At 40.0% G+C, this 20,319-nt stretch overlaps 1 protein-coding gene across 1 annotated transcript in view; it reads right to left on the reverse strand.

Moving 5' to 3' along the window:
• The window catches only part of adss2 (adenylosuccinate synthase 2), a 98,937-nt gene that overhangs the window by 25,410 nt on the left and 53,208 nt on the right, over positions 1 to 20,319 (reverse strand). The window contains exons 2-6 of the mRNA XM_052012962.1: positions 19,216 to 19,318; positions 13,646 to 13,714; positions 12,725 to 12,775; positions 11,364 to 11,430; positions 9,299 to 9,406 (exon numbers count right to left, since the gene is read on the reverse strand). Of these exons, the coding sequence (XP_051868922.1) occupies positions 9,299 to 9,406; positions 11,364 to 11,430; positions 12,725 to 12,775; positions 13,646 to 13,714; positions 19,216 to 19,318 (398 nt within the window). The remainder of the gene's footprint in view (positions 1 to 9,298; positions 9,407 to 11,363; positions 11,431 to 12,724; positions 12,776 to 13,645; positions 13,715 to 19,215; positions 19,319 to 20,319) is intronic.

The raw sequence follows: 20,319 nt of genomic DNA on the forward strand, positions 1-20,319 counted from the left end.
AAACCTTTAAATTAAATACATCAAGGAAAACCAAAATTAGGAACTCTTAGGAAGACAATATGGATCATCATCTGATGATTTCCCAAGACTTTGCACTAAAGTCAATAGAAAATAAAAGAACATCTTGGTAGTAAAAAGAATTTCCATATTAGGGTATCATAAAGAGGCAATGGTATTGCATTTTAAGAAACAGCATCAGTAAAGCTGGTATGCAACACAAAAATATCCACAGCAGGGTCGTGTAGTTAGGGCACATTGGTAGAGGATCCAGGTTTATGGATGGATAGTGTAAGCCAATTTTTCTGTGTGCTTGAATGACAGAGTTGAAAATGACTTGGAGCTCAGCCTCCTAATGTGTGCGGACACTATAATAAGCATCGTCTATATGCTGCAGCTCAATGACTGAGTGACCCCGGTTCTGGAGTGAACCTGTCGAGGGAGGCGTTTCCCAGTTATCCTGCAATTATTACAAAACCTCTCTGTTCTACCTGAAATTTCCAAAGGTTTTTGATTTGAGCCTTCCTCTCAAGATTTGGTCCCATTGCACAGAGTCTGCAAGTGTGCGTATGATGCAGTTCTTGGAATGACTAATTGGTTATTAAACTCAGTCAAACTGTGAAACGCTCAACCAGCTAAATATTGTAAACAGCAAATTTTGATACACATGCTGAAAATTATTAAAAATGCCATTTGTACAATTTTGCAAATCAGTAGTTTTCCCAATTTTCACTTTCTGATACCAGATATTAAGCTATTGCTACATCTAAACATTATGCTGCTATTAATAAACCATTAACTTTCAATACATCCAGTTTAAGTACTGATGGTTATAGATACAATGTGCTGTACCAATTGGGTAAAAAGGGCAAAACAAAGCTTGAGTACCTGAAGTAAAAGATTGGCCAATTTAACAAATTTAAACCTCCACACAAAGGATAGCTTCCATTCGCAAGGGGAAAAGATTTCACGTAGCAAAGTACCACAGATAGTTTGCATTCAGAGTTCCCCAGAGATGCACACTGTGAAGCACTCATTCTAAGCAGTAGGTTACTCAGTGCAATCTGGCAGGAAACCCAAGAAAATGCTAGAAAACAGCAATAAGCACAGAAACACAGGTTTCACAAAGTTACTTCGTGAAACCTGGTATAAATCCTCTGTAATAGAACATAGAACAATTACAGCACAATTCAGGCCCTTCGGCCCACAAAGCTGTGCCGAACATGTCCCTACCCTAGAAATTACTAGGCTTACCCATAGCCCTCTATTTTACTCAGCTCCATACACCAATCTAACAGTTTCTCGAAAAACCCTATTGTATCAGCCTCTACCACCATTTCCGGCAGCCCATTCCACGCTCTCACCACTCTCTGAGTAAGAAACTTACCCCTGACATCTCCTCTATACCTACTCCCCAGCACCTTAAACCTATGTCCTCTTGTGGCCACCAATTCAGCCCCGGGGGAAAAGCCTCTATCTACCCTATCAATACCTCTCATCATCTTATACACCTCTATCGGGTCCCCCCTCATCCTCCGTCTCTCCAAGAAGAAAAGGCAGATTTTCCTCAACCTGCTTTCATAAGGCATGCTCCGCATCCCAGGCAGCATCCTTGTAAATCTCCTCTGCACCCTTTCTATGGCTTCCACATCTTTCCTGTAGTGAGGCGACCAGAACTGAGCACAGTACTCCAAGTGGGGTCTGACCAGGGACCTATATAGCTGCAACAATACCTCACGGCTCCTAAATTCAATTCCCCGATTGATGAAGGGCAATACACCATATGCCTTCTTAACCAGAGTCAACCTGCACCACCGCTTTGAGCGTCCTATGGACTCGGACCCCAAGATCCCTCTGATCCTCCACACTGCCAAGAGTCCTACCAGTAAGACTATATTCTGCCAACATATCTGACCAACTAAAATGAACCACTTCACACTTATCTGGGTTGAACTGCATCTGCCACTTAAGTCATTAAATGGTGATGCTCCCAGTTTGATCACTGGTCTCTGCTAGGGCCTCTAAAGATAGATAAAATCAGTTCTGCATTCCATCATGGTTCACCCATCTGAGTCTTTCTTGTTTCCTATTTTCTTTGTAAATGAGTCTCTGTTATTCTTTCTGAAACTCTGCAGATGGATCTGTTACGCCAGACATTGATTACCCTGTTCATATCTATTCCACATAGTGATCAAAACCTTTGAGATAGTGGTCCTGAATTTCCCTCACCTGCTTTAATCAGTGACTCCTTTTCTTATAACTTAATTATATACTGCAGACTTAAATGTATCTAATTGCATATCCCCATTATCATCTCTCAGTTTTTACTTTTCAAGTAGAAAAATCAAGCACGTTTAGTATTTGTTCACAATTCAATTTCAGATGTTGGCAACCAGCTGAATCTCTCTGATATGCTTGAACGTCTCCTGGGTATCATAAATGACTGGATCTGGATATCAATGACAGTGAGATTTGCCCAGATTCTTTTTGAAAATTGGCATATTGTTAACTCATTCATTATCAACACCTCTCCAATCTCCCATTCAATAAATATCCAGCTTTTCTTTGATTTTTTTTCCCCCTCAGACCTGATGACATTAATTCTACTGCTGATTAGGAAAAGCATGTTCTTGGTAAATTGGTTTATTATTGTCACATGGACCAAGGTACAGTGAAAAGCTTGTCTTGCATACCATTCATACAGATCAATTCATTACAACAGTGCATTGAGGTAGTACAAGGTAAAATAACAGAATGCAGAATAAAGTGTTACAGTTATAGAGAAAGTGCAGTGCAGGCAAACAATAAGGCACAAGATCATAACAAGGTAGATTGTGAAGTCAAAAGTCCACCTTATCGTACTAGGAGATCGTTCAATAGTCTTATAACAGTGGGATAGAAACTGTCCCTGAGCCAGGTGGTACATGTTCTTATTCCCTCATTTGTGAATAATAGTTGAGACTACCCATATTTCTTTTCCCAAATTCCACTAACTCCTAGCTGTGAGAAGCTAGCATTCTAGCTAGCATAGTAAGGGCAGGGGCAGAGGCAGGGTTAGCCTCATTTGCAATGCACCCAAACTGCGAAAAGCGGTTTTGGTACTACCTAGAATCATTCGTGAGCCTCAGTTGCACATGTGATCTGATAGGTGCCTGCCAGGCATAAATGGGATTGGATCCCAGAATTTGTCACTACCTTTAGGAAAGGTGATGATTTAAAACAAAGCCGGAAACATCAAAGGGCTGATGGCTAGAAAAGGCATTTAATTAAATATGAAAGTAACCAGGTGAATCAGAAAGTATACAGTTTAGTAATGCAATAGAACATACCAAGGTGGAGATTTTGTTGATTATGCTATAAACAATGTTCACACTTCAGATGATAAAAATGAACAAAAAAAATTGATTAACGTATAAATATAAATCAAGAAATTCAGAGATTATTGAAACTCCAGTACTGCTGATCCACAGAGGAAAAAAAGGTGCAGTGTTCCTGCAGAAGACAGTAGATTGAGAGATTGAGTGGAGGAAGGGGGAAGATATCTGTAATATCCACAATATTTCATGTGTTTTCATTTACGTCATTTATATTTACGCAAGCACACATGAACAGTTAGGCAAAAAAAGGTAGAACAGCAGAAGTTATGAGGTAAAAGGACTAGGAACTCAATGTTTCAAAATTAATTCAAGAGACAAAGCTTAACAGGATAAAATTACTTTACTCAGAAGAATAATAATTTAGATGTAGTCCAAATTCACAGGGATGTTGCTGGGACTGGAGGGATTATAAGGAGAGACTGGATAGGCTGCGATTGTTTCCCCTGGAGCAAAGGAGGCTGAGGAGTGACTTTATAGAGAACCTTATAAAATTATGAGGGGCATAAATATGATCGATTGTCACAGTCTTTTTCCCAAGGTAGGGGAGTCTGAAACTAGAGGGCATAGGTTTAAGGTGAGAGGGAAAGTTTTAAAGGGAACATGAGAGGCAATTCCGCTCCCCCCCCCTCCCACACACACACAGTATATGGGTATATGGAATGAGCGGATACAATTACAATGTTTAAAAGATATTTGGACAGGCACATGGATAGGAAAGATTTAGAGGGATGTGAGCCAAATGCAGGCAAATGGGACTTGCTCAGGAAGACACCCGGGTCAGCATGAACTAAATGGGCTGACTGGCCTGTTTCTGTGCTTTATAACATTCTGACTGGATGAATGGGTCTATTTACATCCAACTTTCTTGCAAAGATGACTTCAGTTACAAAAATCAAAACAGATATGCCAGAAACATCCAGCAAGTCAGACTACAACTGTGAAGCAAAATGGAAGGTTGAGGTTTTCAGAGCCATGATCTCTCATCCAAATGCCATGTGTCAACTCTGCCCTTCCCACAGATTCTACCAGGCCTGCTGAATAACTGCATTGTGTTCAGCATTTACAGAGGAAGAAGAGGAGATCATGTAGAAATCCAAAGAAAAGTTATTGAATCAGACAGGTTATTGCCAAAATTAATACTTGCAAAGTAAGATGAATGAAGAAAATAATAAAGGGTGGTCCACAGTCAGTTTCCATCCCGACGTTTTAAGAGGAAGCAGTTGAAATAGGTTAACTTGCAGGTTGAGTTTGTAGTGAGGAAGGCAAATGCAATGTTAGCATATATTTCAAGAGGACTAGAATATGAAAGCAAGGATGTAATGCTGAGGCTTTATAAGGCACTGGTCAGACCACATTTGGAGTTATGTGAGCAGTTTTGGGCCCCATATCTAAGAAGGATGTGCTGGCATTGGAGAGGGTCCAGAGCAAGTTTACAAGAATGATTCCGGGAATGAAAGGGTTAACACACAAGGAGCATTTGATGGCTCTGGGACTGTACTTGCTGGAATTTAGAAGGATTGGGGGGATCTCATTGAAACCTACCAAATATTGAAAGGCCTGGATAGAGTGGATGTGGAGAGGATGTTTCCAGTAGTGGGAGAGTCTAGGACCAGAGGGCACAGCCTCAAAATAGAAGGATGTCCCTTTAGAACAGATGAGGAGGAATTTCTTTAGCCAGAGGGTGGGGAATCTGTGAAATTCATCGCCGCAGATGGCCGTGGAGGCCAAGTCATTGGGTATATTTAAAGCAGAGGTTGACAGGTTCTTGATTAGTAAGGGCATCAAAGGTTATGGGGAGAAGGAAGGAGAATGGGGTTAAGAGGGAAAAATAAATCAGCCATGATCGAATGGCAGAGCAAACTCGAAGAGCCAAATGGCCTAATACTGCTCCTATATCTTATGGTCTTAACACTGTAGAGCCCCAAATCATTCTCCTCCGAATTCCTGATACAGGAACTATTCTTCTCGATTGTAAAGTTGCACACATTGGTTTGCTTCTGAAGAAAGGCGAATGGGGGAAATCAATGAATTCCAGACTCGTTAGCTTAATAGCTGACGTCAGGACATTCATGAAGTCTTTGACTGAACACCTTGACATTTTCAAACTGCAGAAGGGGCCAAAGTGAATTTATGAAGGGCAGTCGTCCCTGGTGAATTTGATGAGGTGGCTAAACTGGACCAGATGTTAGTGTACTTTAATGAACTTCCAGAAGACAATTAATAGTGTCTTATAAAAACCATTATCTGAAAATTTTAATTCGAATTGCAAGCTTATTTAATTAACGGACTGGGAAATTGGCTGTGTGATAGAAGATAAGAGCAGTGATAATTTGCAGGTACTCTGTTATCAGTATGTGATAAGGTGGCTTTCTATCAATGAGTAAATATAGGCAGTATTATTAGCAGTGTGGATGAAGTACTATATTAATAATTAAGTGAATGGGCAAACTGTGATAAATGGATTTTAATAAAGACAAATACAGGGTCTTCCAATTTGGAATAAAAGAAGAAAACAGAGCACTTTCAAAACAGGTGAAAAAAACAGTAGTTGTTAGGTGTAAAGAGACTTAGGAGCCCTTGTATGTAGATCATTAAAATGTCATGGACACCTCAAGAAAATAATCCAGGTAGTTTATGGAATGCTGGTCTTTATAGATAAGATACCTTTATTAGTCACATGTAGATTGAAACACACAGTGAAATGCATCTTTGTGTAGAGTGTTCTGGGGGCAGCCCGCAAGTGTCACTATGCTTCCAGTGCCAACACAGCATGCCCACAACTTCCTAACCTGTACGTCTTTGGAATGTGGGAGGAAACCGGAGCACCTGGAGAAACCCACACAGACACAGGAAGAAGGTACAAACTCCTTACAGACAGTGGCCGGAATCGAACCCAGGTCGCTGGCGCTGTAATAGCATTACGCTAACTGCTACACTACCATGCCTGTCAGGAGTGCAAGGAGGAAGAAAATAGGCTACAAACCTGGTGTACACTGAGCAGTTCCAGGTTACCACAGCTTAGTAAAGCTATATTGTGGTTTTAGAAAGCATAACTTGCTAGGATGAATTATGAATTACAGAAACATGGGTGGCATTCCCTAGAATTTAGATTAAATTTTACTCAAATTCTTAAAATTAAAAAATGATAAGGTGGATAAAGAAAAATAATTTCCATTGGTTGGGGAGTCCAGGTCTAAAACTCAAGAGCCTTGCCTTACTGGAAGGAAGTTGAGAAACTATTCTATCTGAAGAAGGTGAGAGAAAATTGAAATGTTTCAAACAATAATTGATACCAGGTTAACAATAAATTGAAAATCTGAGACTGATTGATTTGAGTAGGTAAATTTGCTTCCTGAAGGTTTCATTTTGTTCAATATATTCACTGATATCTTCTGTCAAATATTGAAATAGCATCTGTATCACACAACAATAAACACATAACAGGGAACATTAGTAGAGCTGGTCAACAAGAAACCAAAAAATTAATTTGTACTTGCAAAACAACATATTAAATGCCTCAGTGCCTGCAGTCAATTAGTTTCAGACTGCTAAGAGTTACAGGGAAAAGTATTTCATACCAAAATATTCTCAACACTAGAGATGAATAACTAATGATCAATGATTTTCAAGTATTAATAGGCAGTGCAGCAGTGTAGATACTACAGCTGCAGCCTGACATTTCTGGCGACCAGAGTTCAATCCTGACCTTTGGTGCTGTCTGTGTGGATTTTGCATGTTCTCCCTGTGACTGCTTGGATTTCCTCTGGATGCTCTGGTTTCCACCCACCTCCCAAAATGTATGTTGGTCAGATAATGTTCACCGTAAATTGCCCCTCTTGTGTAGGTGAGTGGTCGAATCTAGGGGGTAGGAAATGTAGGGAGAATAAAATAAAAGGGATTATGTGTAAATGGGTACTTAATGCACTCAGATGGCTGCAGGGCCCATAACTGTATCACTAGGACTACAGCATTGTAACAAAATATTGATGCCGACAAACTGAAATAAAACTTCTGATGAAAGTCATTGACCCGAAATGTAAATTTTCTCCACATCTGCTGCCTAACCTACTGAGATTTACAGGATTTGGGTGTTGATTCTGGATTTCCAGCATCTGCAGTTTTGAGCTTCTGTACAGTATTGAAGCATGTGATGTCCAATGAATTGCACTTCAGAGTATCAACTTACTCCATTAATTGTATTTTTAAATTTATTTCTCCAAATTGAATTTAATTCAAAATCTTAGATTTTTCAGTGTTTAGATAACTTAAGATTCATAGGGGAAAAAAGCATGGTGCTCAAGCAATTTTAAAATCATTATTAATTATCATCATTGTCAATAATAAATTATTATGGATTGGAAAGGTTTAGAGGGATATGGGCCAAACGCAGGCAAATGGGACCAGCTTAGAAGGGCATCTAGGTCAGCATGGAGTTGGGCCAAAGGACCTGTTTCTATCCTATGACTATCACATTGTGGTGAATTGGTACACAATATCATTCTAGCAGAAAGCCACTGGAATTGACTGAACCTTTCGATCTTACACCCAAGCATAAAAATAAACTGCTGGAGGAACTCAGCAGGTCAAGCAGCATCTGTGGAGGCAAAGGGATAGTTGACGTTTCAGGTCAATGACAGCTTTCATCACTGTGCTGATGATTACGGGTGAACTGATTAGGCAGTAATCAGCCAAACTGGATTTGCCTTGGTTAATTACCAAGGCAATTTTCCATATTGTTAGGTAGATGCAAGTGTTGCAACTGTACTGAATAGCTTGGTCAGAGAAGCGATCCGTTCTGAAGTTCAACTCTTCAGTACTAGTGCTGAGATGTTGTCTAGTCCCAAGTCTTAGCTCTCAGCTGTTTCTTGGTATCACGTGGAGCAATCAAATCAAATTGGCCGGAGACTGGCTGCTGTGATGATGGAAGCCAAGATAGATCATCTGTTTGGCACTTCCACATGAGCATGGTTATGGTTCAGTCCTTTTTTGAAAAAAACAAAATGCACTTATGCTGGGCCCTGGCATCACTGAGAATGGGGATGTCCTTGGAGTCTCCTCCCATTAGTTGCAATTATTCACTAAATATGTTGTGTGTCTTGCAATTAATTTTTAAGTCAAAGGTTTTAGGAAAACTTCTCATTCTCTTTATTTGGACAAAAGCACTACTTGGCATTCAGGTATGATCTTTTCAAAGTCTGTATGGTTTAAGTATTCTGCGAAATGATCCATAATTGTTCAAGTTGTTTTTGCAGATTTGCTAATTGATTCCTCACCCCGGTTTCAGTTGCTCCAGTGGGCTAAACTCTCACTGAAATCCACCATGTCCTGGTTCATCCATTCAATTTGGCCACATGCCGAGATCAAGTCTCATTAATAGTGGTCAATTTTACCGCAACATCACAAACAGGAAGAAACAAGCCCTGGACAATCTGTATTTGTCAATTTCTCTCAGTGGTCACCTCCTCCCAATTGTTTTGTTGAAAATTAGCTGAACAATTTTCTTTGAATTCCATAAGGCTGTAAATTTGCAAAAAGGCTAAACTGCAAACAGTTATCAACACCTACAACTCTGCTGCTTAATGCATTAAGCACATGTAGCCAATTAGGAATCCAGATGTGGCTACTTGCATTTCTGATTAGTAACAGACACTGCCACTAACAATGTGACCTTAATGCTCATCTGCACACATTATGGTAAATAGCAAGATGAAAAGCATAGGAGGCAAGTGGTTTTATGTATTGAATGCTATTCATGCTATCATTTAAAATATTATACATCATGGATGAAAATGCCAGGCTTTCACAACCAGGAAAACAGCAGCCATGTAAAGCACAAAGCTCTCACTGAGGGTGGCTTGAGCAATCAGAAAACTAGTGGAGAGAAAGTCCAAGCAGCAACTGAAGGAAGGGACAAGCTTAAATACCTTTCAGAAAAGTCATCAAAGTCAGTCAGGAGGTCACATATCCTGAGCCCACTCCGAGCTGCTTTTGAAGAATACACTGGACCAATTCCCTTCTTTGTGGTGCCCAAGCTGTAAAGTAAAAAAGAAATAAGTTCTATTTTGTTTGATTAATCAAGCAATATACCTAGTTAGGAAGTTTCGCAAATAATACTTATTCCTCTATGTAACTCTGTCACCATCACAACACATAATAGTATGGTTGAAATTAAAACAGGACCTGATGCTATGATATGATTTTATAATGGTTTAAAACTATGACTGTCAACAGTGAGAAACAGACTAGTTTTCCAACATCATAAACTACTTGTGATTAGTGGTCCTTATTAATAAGCTGCCTAGTGTTGGAACTAACGTCAATCATTATAGTCAACAACAAGGGGTTCAGCAGTATATTGGTTAAGTAAGCTGGAAAAGAATAGTTATGCTACTGATCTAAAGATGCAAGTTTAAATCCCACTACCTCTGCTGGGAAATTTAATTCAAGTAATTAGATAAATCTGAATAAATCTGATGGAAACTGCCTCTCATTTGGCTGCACAGCTCGCCCAGGTCTGGAGATTTCTCTATGGTAACAAGCTCAGCTGAGCAGTGCATCAACACATGGAGCAGGTGTTGCCAGTCCCCAGCAATGGCCTGCACTCACCGTGCTGGCTAGAGTGCAACCCTGAGCCCCACATCTCAGCATCTCACTGGACCTGGCCTGCTCAGCAGCAGCCTCTTCATACCAAACTGTGAGTGGTTCATTGCTGTGACAGCATCAGCAGAGGGCAAAGGTTCACGCCAAGTTCCTGGCACAGCAGCATTGACTCTCTCGATATACAACCCTTTAATAACCCCTTTTAGCCCCTATTCCATTAGCACTTTTATTCCTGGGAGTGCATCCTGAGTGCTAAAGGCAGCATCGGTAGGGCATTAGAGAGAATTATGACTAGACACCTGGAAATCATAATGTAATATTAGGCAGATTCAAACTTGTTTTATAAAAGGAAAAGGATGTATGAAAACTTATGTAACAGTGAAGGTAAGGGGATACCAGTGGATGGGGTGGATCTGGATTTTCTGAGGGCACTTAAAGGCACTGAAAAGGATGTTGTGTAAATACTGTTGTAGATGACATATGGGTAGGAAGAGAAGTTTGGTTAAAGAACAAAGCAAGAGGGTTAAATAAATCTTTTTCAGGACAGAAGGCTTTATTACTGGGTTCCAGGGGTATACGTACAGAGCCCTGTTCCAAAAACAATCATATGTGTACTGCACCTTCATTCAATGAAAGATTACAATAAAAACTAAATACCCTGTCTTTTCTTCTCACATATTAAGTAAACACAACAAGGTAGAGAAATCAAGAAAATGCAGAAAGGTTTAAAATCAGTCAATCGATCAGCTATTTCAAATTAATAAACAGAACACTGGCTGGGAAGATTTATCTCGTTGTAATTATATTCCTCCCTTTCTGAGTTATATAAAAACAAAGCAGAACTTGATAGCTGAAAATGGAAATCATTCCAATAATTACAATTATTATGCCACAGTAGATCAGCTAATCTAATAATCATATAGTCAAAACCCTGTTTTTTATGCAATTGACAAACAAATGAAAAACAATTTTTAAAATTAAAAATATTTTCCTAATTACCCACAGAATTTACAGTGAAAACCAAGAACTTTCTTTTCCTGTAATTTGCTCTGCACTTAACACAGATTTTTAGATCAGCTAACGTTCACTATGGTTTAAGCTTTTGCAGTTTAAAAAAATGAAATCAGCCAGGGTTAGAATAAATGCTTGATGTATGACATAAACAGTTAAAAGATCACTAACAGTACAGTATTCCTGCTACCAAATGGCTCCTAACACTTCTTGGTGTTACCAAGAACCCGTCCAAGCTCCAAGAAGATGAACTGCATCCTTCAGTGGTGCAACATTCTGTATACCCAAACATAATCAAAGACTTTCCCTACAATTTATTAAATTCCATTTTAGAAACTATTGTATAAAATTTACATGGACAAAAAACAGAAGCCTTACTTTTTTCCAGCTTGTTGTTGCCTCTGTTGTTCTTGAGCACCATCAGCAGCTTGGTGGAAATCAAATACTAAAAACAAAGGGATAAATAATTGATAATGCTGCACTAATTTGGTTAATTGAAGTAGCACATAAATTATTCGAGGTCTTACTGTGATAACTATCAGCAGCCTGACAAATCAGAATCAAAGTAGTTCTTGCAAATGCTTAACAAGTGGGAGATAAAGAAAAGTCAATTTTCTAGTCAATTGTGGAAGTTGGCATACTGTCACCATTCACACCATATTATGTGCAAGGAAATAGAACTTAACTGTCCATCAATGTTATCAGTATATATTTGTCATAGCATGCTTGTGTCATACTCATCAAAACATCAAGCTATCTTTGGCACTTCCAACCATGTAATTCACTTCAATCAATCTGTCTCTTGCAATTTGCTAGAGATTACTTCAATCAACTTCTCTGAGTGATTTTCCAGCCTGGTGAACTAATTTTAATAAGATTCACAACAACTACAATCTGGCTACATAGCAGGATAGATCTAACTATTCAGAGTGATAGAGTTATGCAGCACAGAAACAGGCTCTTCGGCCCAACTAGTCCACGCTGACCGAGGTGTCATCCTGAGCTAGTCCGATTTGCCTACATTTGGCCCATATCCCTCTAAACTTTCCTATCCATGTACCTGTGCAAATGTCTTTTAAGCACTGTAATTGTACTACCACTTCCTTTGCCAGCTTCACCACCCTGTGTGGAAAAACTTGCCTCTCAGGTCCCCCATAAATTTTCCCCCTCTCACCTTAGTTTTCGACTCCCTACCCTCGGATAAAGACTGTAACAATCTATTTTATCTGTGTCCCAATCCATCTTATCTATTTGTTAAAAGAGTAGGATGAATTAACTGAAACATGATATTCATTTAACAGGGACAGAAGTAAAAGCCCTGCAACAGCAACTGATAAACTTTATAAGAATAAAAAAAAACATTCTAATTCTAATATAAAGTACAATGGACATTGGCCTCTTAGTAATTCTATCAATTTATTACAGTTGTTTGGTCTGGGCCAGTTAGGACCTAGGCCAAAACTATTTTCACCATCAGGAGGAACCTATGCACCTCTCCCACTCACCACTTGGGTCAACCATGATAAATCAAGGGAAAAAAATCAATATTGACTAAAAGGAAAATTTCCTAGCACAGTTAAAAAAGGAACTAGTTAAACTAACATCCGATCAATATGTGCATACAATAACCAACAGAGCTTTATTTAAATAGAGTTCAATGTAACAAAGGTAAACAGAAAAATAAAGCTATTTTATTAATTCAGTTGCTAAAGTAACAATTTAGTAGTGATTTGCCTTACCAATATGAGCTCTGTCTGAAATGATCAATCTGTTCTCCCAACCTTCAAGACCTGAAGATGAACATAAAATTATACTACTTCTAAATATAGCACAAAGGATTAATTGCTAATGTCTACAAACACAATGATGATTTTGGATGCAGGAGAAATATTGGTCAGGATGTGGAGTGCTCTCTGCTGTTCCCTGAGATGGTGTTGACAGAAGTTGACAAGGCTACTTAAAAAAAAGCATATGGGATCCTGGATATGGCTAGTACATGCAAAGAGTATACAAGTATGGAAATTATAAAACACTGTTAAGCCTCAAGCTGAAGTATGGCATTAAGTTCTGAAAACTGCACTTTAGGAAGACTATAGGGAGTAGATTTACCAGAATGGTGCTAAAAACAAGGGATCATGTGGATAGACTGGAGAATCGGGAGTAAGAAGCCTAGGAGCAGAGTTGATATGTTCAAAACCACAAATAGTGCAGTATGGAGTACAGCAGTACAATAGGGAAGGCTGCTGCCGCATAGTTCCAGCAACTGGCATTCAATTCTAACCTCTAGTGCTGCCTGTGAGTAGTTTTTGACTGCATGGGGTACTCCTGTCCCGCCCCCCCCCCCCCCCCCCCCCCCAACTTCCCACAAGATGTACTGGTAGGTTAACTGGCTAGTGTAAATTACTCCTCGTGTAGGTGGGTGGTAGGAGAACTGAGGGAGTTAATAGACACGCGAGGGAGAATATGTTAGAGGGGAAATAATTAGGGGAAGGGGGTTGATGGGATTTCTTAAAAGCTGGCACAAACTTGAAAGACTGAATGGCATATTATGTTGAAAGGAAATATATACGAAATGTTTCAGGTAGAGACAAAAGGAGAAAATTCTATCAAATCACTTTATAGCTCGGTTACAAAATCAGCCTGAAATCCACTGTACTAACCTTTTCCTTTCTTCGCATTTTTTGCAGCTTCTTCAAATAGACCTGGTAGATGAACAACTACTCCATTACCTAAAGGACATAAACAGTTAGCCAGTAAAAAAAAGTGCACTTCTTAGAAATAAATTACATACTTGTTATCCATTCACAAAATTGAATGCAGACAAAAGGTTGTAGTTGTTGGGAGATCAATCATCTGAGCCCTCAGACATTACTGCAGCCCAGCCATCTTCAGCTGCTTCATCAAATGACCTTCCTTCCATCAGTCAGACAGAACCGAGGATGCTTCATTGATGATTGCATAGTGTCCAAGTCCAATCAAAACTTCTGAACAAATGAAGTACATGCCTACATACAGCAAAATCTATTCATTGTTCTGGCATGGATGATTGGTGACATAACACTCATGCTGCCGAGGTAGCCAGCAATGATCACCTCCGACAAGAGACAGTCGAACCACTAATCCTTGACATTCAATGGCATGACCATCATCAAGACCCCAACATCAACATCCTGGTGGGGGGGGGGGGGATGTAGTGGTCGCCACTGAACAGAAACTCAATTGGATCATCCAACGTGGCTGCAAAAGCAAGACTAAGACTGGGTGTCCTGCAGTGAGCAGCTCACCTCTTGATACCCCAAAACCTTCTCACCATCAACATCAACAAGGCACACAAATCAGAAGTGTGATGAAATACACTGGGTGCATGCTGCACCAACAAACCCAAGCTGCTCAACACTATCCAGGACTTGACTGGCACCCTATCAACACCCTAAACATTAATCCCCTCTACCACCAATGCACTAGGGCTGCAGTATGTACTAAAATTCAACTATCAGCCTAGGCTACTCTGACAGCACTTCCAAAACCCAGGACTTTATGACTCTGTAAAACTTTGGTTAGGCTACAGCTGGGGCACTGTGTGCAGTTCTGGTCGCCACACTATAGGAAGGGCACGAGTGCACCAAGAAAGATGCAGTGGAGATTTACTTGGACGTTGCCTGGGATGGAATGTTTCAGTCATGAAGAGAGACTGTACAGGCTGGGATTGTTTCTCTTGGAACAGAGGAGGCCGAGGAGGGAGCTGATAGAGGTAATCAAAATCATGGGGCATAGACAGGGTGGATAGTGAGAAACATTTCCCCAGAACAGAGACAACTAAAACCAGAGGGATAGCTTTAAAGGTGAGGCGTATCCAAGGAAACATTTTATCCCACCCAGAGGATGTTTGCAATCTGCTTGCAACCAAGCAGGTGGTCGAGGCAGGTACTCTCACAACATTTAAAAAGTACCTGGACAGGCACTTGAATCACTAAGGCATAGAAGGCTACTGATCCAGTACTGGTAAATGAGATTAGTGTAGATGAGTAATTCATGGTTAGCATGGACCTGGTGGGCTGAAGGAGGTGTTTCTGTGCTGTATGACTCTAGAACTTGGGCTTCAGGTACATAGGAACACCACCAACTCCACGTCCCCTCCAAGCTGCACACCATCCTAATTTGTAAGTATACTGCCAGTCCTTTTCATCAATGGATCTAAATCTTGGAACTCCCTCCCCAACAGTACTGGGGGAAGCAGCTACATCACAATGAGCAATAAATACTGACCTTGCCAGCAACTCCCAAATCATAATAATATTAAAAAAATAAAATGAAAAGAAAGAAAATGAGCTCTGTGTAAATTAACATTGTTGAATCAAAACACGTATTCAACTACCTGTCTCTAGTTATTGATTAGCTTTTCCTTGAGAAACACTTCTATTAGTTCTGGATAAGTTCCCACAGAGGACAAAGCTCATCTTGTCAAGGGGGATTGGCCTGTGGCAATCACGTAGAGAGTGCAGTGTCCAGATATATTGGTGTAAATTATTGCCTTCTCAATTTGACTAAGTAGGCAGCAATAAACAAAAAAAAATTGCTTATTTACTTTTCCATAACTTTGCGCATCAGACCTGGAACATAGGAGATTGAGGGGTGACCTTATAGAAGTTTATAAATTTGAGGGGCATAGATAGGGTGGTCTTTTGCCTAAAGGGCACAGGTTTATGGTGAGAGGGGGAAAATTTAAAGGAGATCTGATGGACAATTTTTTTCCAGAGGGTGGTAGTTATATGGAACAAGCTGCCTGAGGAAGTGGTAGCGGCAGGTACAATTACAATGTTTAAAAGGCATTGGGACAAAAAGGCATGGACAAGTTGGGCCAAATAGCCTGTTTCTGTACTATACAACTCTATGACTACCTAAAAATACTTACATTACTGCAAGAAAGAAAAGTAATTGAGGCTCAAGGGTGAATTCTCAAGCAGTACTTGATGGCTTGAACTAGAACATTTCTCTTTTTAAACTGAGCTCATCTCACCTGTACATCCGGTACCACCTTTTAAATATTTTATTATTCCAGTCATTAAATAAACACTTTGCATTAAGAAACAATACAAGCAGCTCATTCACACAAATATTACAGGAGACAAATAAAGGACATGCAGTCAGGAGCATTAAACTCTATTAAATCAAAAATGCATACTCAAGGTAATGATGGCCACGAAATGTCATACTATCATAATCTCCAGTTGGAACTTACTGCAATAACCTTTATAAACACATTCTCCACAGTCAATTGTAGAATAAAAGTTTTTCTTTAAGATAGGAAGACTACACACCTGCAGAAGCTCCAGGCTGCTCACACAATATTCAAATAACTAAAGCATTATCAGCTTAATGAGGCTTACAATCTAAATCTTTTATACACATGGGATGTATAAAGGCCATTATTCAACTTGGATTTCAACAGAAAGCAATATTGTGCAGGTTTGTGAAAAAAAAGTATTTAATGACAACTTTGCAGTTTGTTTTAAAAACAGGAATCCTTCTGTATAGACCTTTCAGAAAGGGAGAGCAGACAACATAATACTGCTGCATACTGATTTCCCCACTGATTTTGGTATTGATGGCAACAATTTCAGATGATAAATTAAAGATCATTGCACACATACATTACCCCGTGTGCCACATGTATTTTCAAAGTGCTGGATAAAAGATCTGCTTTGACAGCCTGAGAGCTATTTATTAGGATTAATGAAATATTTGTACAATCTAATTACTAAACATCGACTACCACAGTTTGAAAACAGCAGCATACATGCAACCGTCTTGCTGTTGGCTGCAGTTAGAAATCAAATTGTCTGACCCCATAGTACGATACAGCACAGAAGATCAATGGGTTGTCATGCCTTTGATGGCTCTTAGAAAGAGAATTTCATTTAGATTTGCGATGTTCCAGTAACAACCTATTACTCTTCCTTCTTACAAACTCACTTCTACTCGATGAGAATGTGGGAAGCTGGAAATCCATAAATGTCAGTTTGTATGGCTCACTCTCCCAAATCCAGTTCTAAAGCCTCCATTCCACCTTGTCCAAATGCCTCACTTCAGCAGAAATGTAAAACTTTCAGTGCACTACTAATTCTGACAGCAAGTACTTAAATTACAGCCCTGATATTACGTCATATTACTCTTAAAAACATCTACAGAATAATTTTAAACTTGGACTGAAAGAACAAATCCAAAATTTCCTCCATAGCAATTCTGTACTCCCCAAGTAGATTCAATTTAAAAAAGTGATTGTGTTGTCTCTGCATGATACAGGATACAAACGAGAGAAAGGAAACGACTGTGCTGTACTGTTCTGTGTGTTCTAACTGAATAGTAATTACATAGAACATAACAGCACAGTACAGGCCCTTTGGCCCACAATGTTGTGCTGACATTTTATCCTACTCTAAGATCTATCTAACCCTTCCCTCCCACATAGCCCCCCATTTCTCTATCATTCACGTGTCTATCTAAGAGTCTCTTAAATGTCCCTTATGTATCTGCCCCCACAACTTCTGCCGGCAGTGCGTTCCACGTACCCACCACTCTCTGTGTAAAGAACTTACCCCTGACATCCCCCTTATACCTTCCTCCAATCACCTTAAAATTATGTCCCCTCATGTTAGCCATTGTCACCCTGGGAAAAAGTCTCTGACTGTCCACTCGATCTATGCCTCTTATCACCTTGTACACCTCTATCAAGTCACCTCTCATCCCCCTCCTCTCCAAAGAGAAAAGTCTTAGCTTGCTCAACCCATCCTCATAAGACATGATCTTCAATCTAGGCAACATCCTGGTAAATCTCCTCTGCACCCTCTCTAAAGCTTCCACATCCTTTCTATAATGAGGCGACCAGAACTGAACACAATACTCCAAACGTGGTCTGACCAGAGTTCTATAGAGCTGCAACATCACCTCGCAGCTCTTGAACTCAATACCCTGACTAATGAAGGCCAACACACCATACATCTTCTTAACAACCCTATCGTCCTGTGCGGCAACCTTGAGGGATCTATGGACGTAGACCCCAAGATCCCTCTGTTCCTCCATTAACCTTGTATTCTGCCTTCAAGTTTGATCTCCCAAAGTGTATCACTTCACACTTATCCAGGTTGAACTCCATCTGCCACTTCTCAGCCCAGCTCCACACTCTATCAATATCCTATTGTAATCTACAGCAACCTTCTACACTATTCACAATACCACCAACCTTTGTATCATCAGCAAACTTACTAACCCACCCTTCCACATCCTCATCCAAGTCATTTATAAAAATCACAAAGAGCAGGGGTCCCAGAACAGATCCCTGCAGAACACCACTGGTCACCGACCTCCAGTCAGAATACGCTCCATCTACCACAACCCTCTGTCTTCTATGGGCAAGCCAATTCTGAATCCATACAGCCAAGTTTCCCTGGATCCCATGCCTCCTGACTTTCTGAATAAGCCTTCCATGAGGAACCTTATCAAACGCCTTACTAAAATCCATGTACATCACATCCACTCCTCTACCTTCATCGATGTTGTCACATCCTCAAAGAATTCAGTCAGGGTTGTGAGGCATGACCTGCCCCTCACAAAGCTATGGGGACTGTCCCTAGTCAGCCTATGCTTCTCCAAGTGCCCATAAATCTTGTCTCCAAAAATCTTTTCCAGTAATTTGCCCACCACTGAAGTAAGACTCACTGGTCTGTAATTCCCAGGGTTATCCCTACTTCCCTTCTTAAACAAAGGAACAACATTTGCCACCTTCCAATCATCTGGCACTACTCCTGTGGCCAGTGAGGAAGCAATTCTGTTACTGTTACTAGTTCTGCTGAGTATATCCAACATTTTGTGTTTTTATGACTGTGTGCAGTTTCTGGTGGATGACCAGAGAGCAGAAGGGAAATTATCTAAGGTTCAAAAAAGGTCTCAACTACCTGCCAAAAAGCTAGTGTCCACAAACTACTGAGCAACAGCTACAAACTACCGAGTGGAACATGTAACCAATAGAGGCCTTAAATTCCTTTTAGTCAAGGGAAATTCTGCTACAGGTCACAGAAAAACTTCAGATTTTCCCCTGATGATACATAAAAGTCCATCTCTTCAGCAGTGCCTAATAAAGAAACTCCCAAAACAAAACGGAAAATGATGAGCAATTTGGGTTTGGTTCACTATAGTCTCATATACTGCAAGCAAAACAAAAATGAAAACTTACCAATGAATGCAATGACATTGGGATTGATGATTCCACTGGGTAAAAGATGGAAGTCATATTCAACAGAATCCACTACCACAGTGTGGCCAGCATTGTTTCCTCCCTGTGTGTGACAAAAAGCCTTATATGAAACAAGAATATTTATATATTCCACCCACCTTTTCTTTCTTGCAACCTTCTTGACTTGGCAGCTTGGGTGAGAAGGCCAAGTTTGAAGATATGATGTGGGTTTCTTTCTCCTCAGTATTAGAAAGCTCACCACACACAACAGTACAAACAGTTGGACTAGCAAAATGACAGAATAAACAAATGGGAGATCTCCAGTGTGAGCAATTAAAGGATTCAAACTATTGAGATTTCCTTCATTGTAGGAAAGGGAAGTGTGTAGCTGGCCATCCAGAGCAGCTAGGTTATGGTCTGTGCTCAGTCAGTTGGTTGTATTATATATGTCTTCAACATATTGAAGTCTTCACAGCAGTATCATTTGCATTAGGAGATACAAAGACTAATGATTGAAAAACGTTTCAAGAAGTTGATTTTCAAAAGGAACATAATGAGAGGTTTTAGAGTACAAATGCAGGGGTGGGGGGGGCTGCTGTATGAACTTAGGATAGCGTGACAGGAAGCATGAATGTTTAGTAAAGAAAACTTGTTGCAAGGCACCACTACATTTAGTTTCATCAATGTGTCAGCAGGAAGGGAAGAAAGTCACCCTACCCCCAACTTTCAGCAACAACTTACTGGAATGAGAAGGCGTTGGATGAGGGATAGCCCAGATGGAACTTGGCTTTGTTACATCTCTAATCAACTCGCTTGCTGATGCAAGTTATTTATGTTCTCAGTGAAAATTGGCCTGGTCTCGCCAAAATCTTCCCTAGTTATTCCTAATGAGTACCAACAGGAAAAATAGGACCCAAAATTTGTTGGGAATAGTTAATTAAGAACTCTGACTCTGGCTACTGGCTTACCAGTTGAAAAGTAAATGAGATAATACTAAACATTTTCAGCATAGAGTAATATTAATTATTTCTTTAAAATGATCTATCACCCTTTGCTCTTCTGTGTACAACCCTTGACAATGTTAACCACATTATCTTCTCCAAG

This window comes from Pristis pectinata, chromosome 3, assembly GCF_009764475.1.
Source record: "Pristis pectinata isolate sPriPec2 chromosome 3, sPriPec2.1.pri, whole genome shotgun sequence".
In the NCBI taxonomy this organism is placed as follows: Eukaryota; Metazoa; Chordata; class Chondrichthyes; order Rhinopristiformes; family Pristidae; genus Pristis; species Pristis pectinata.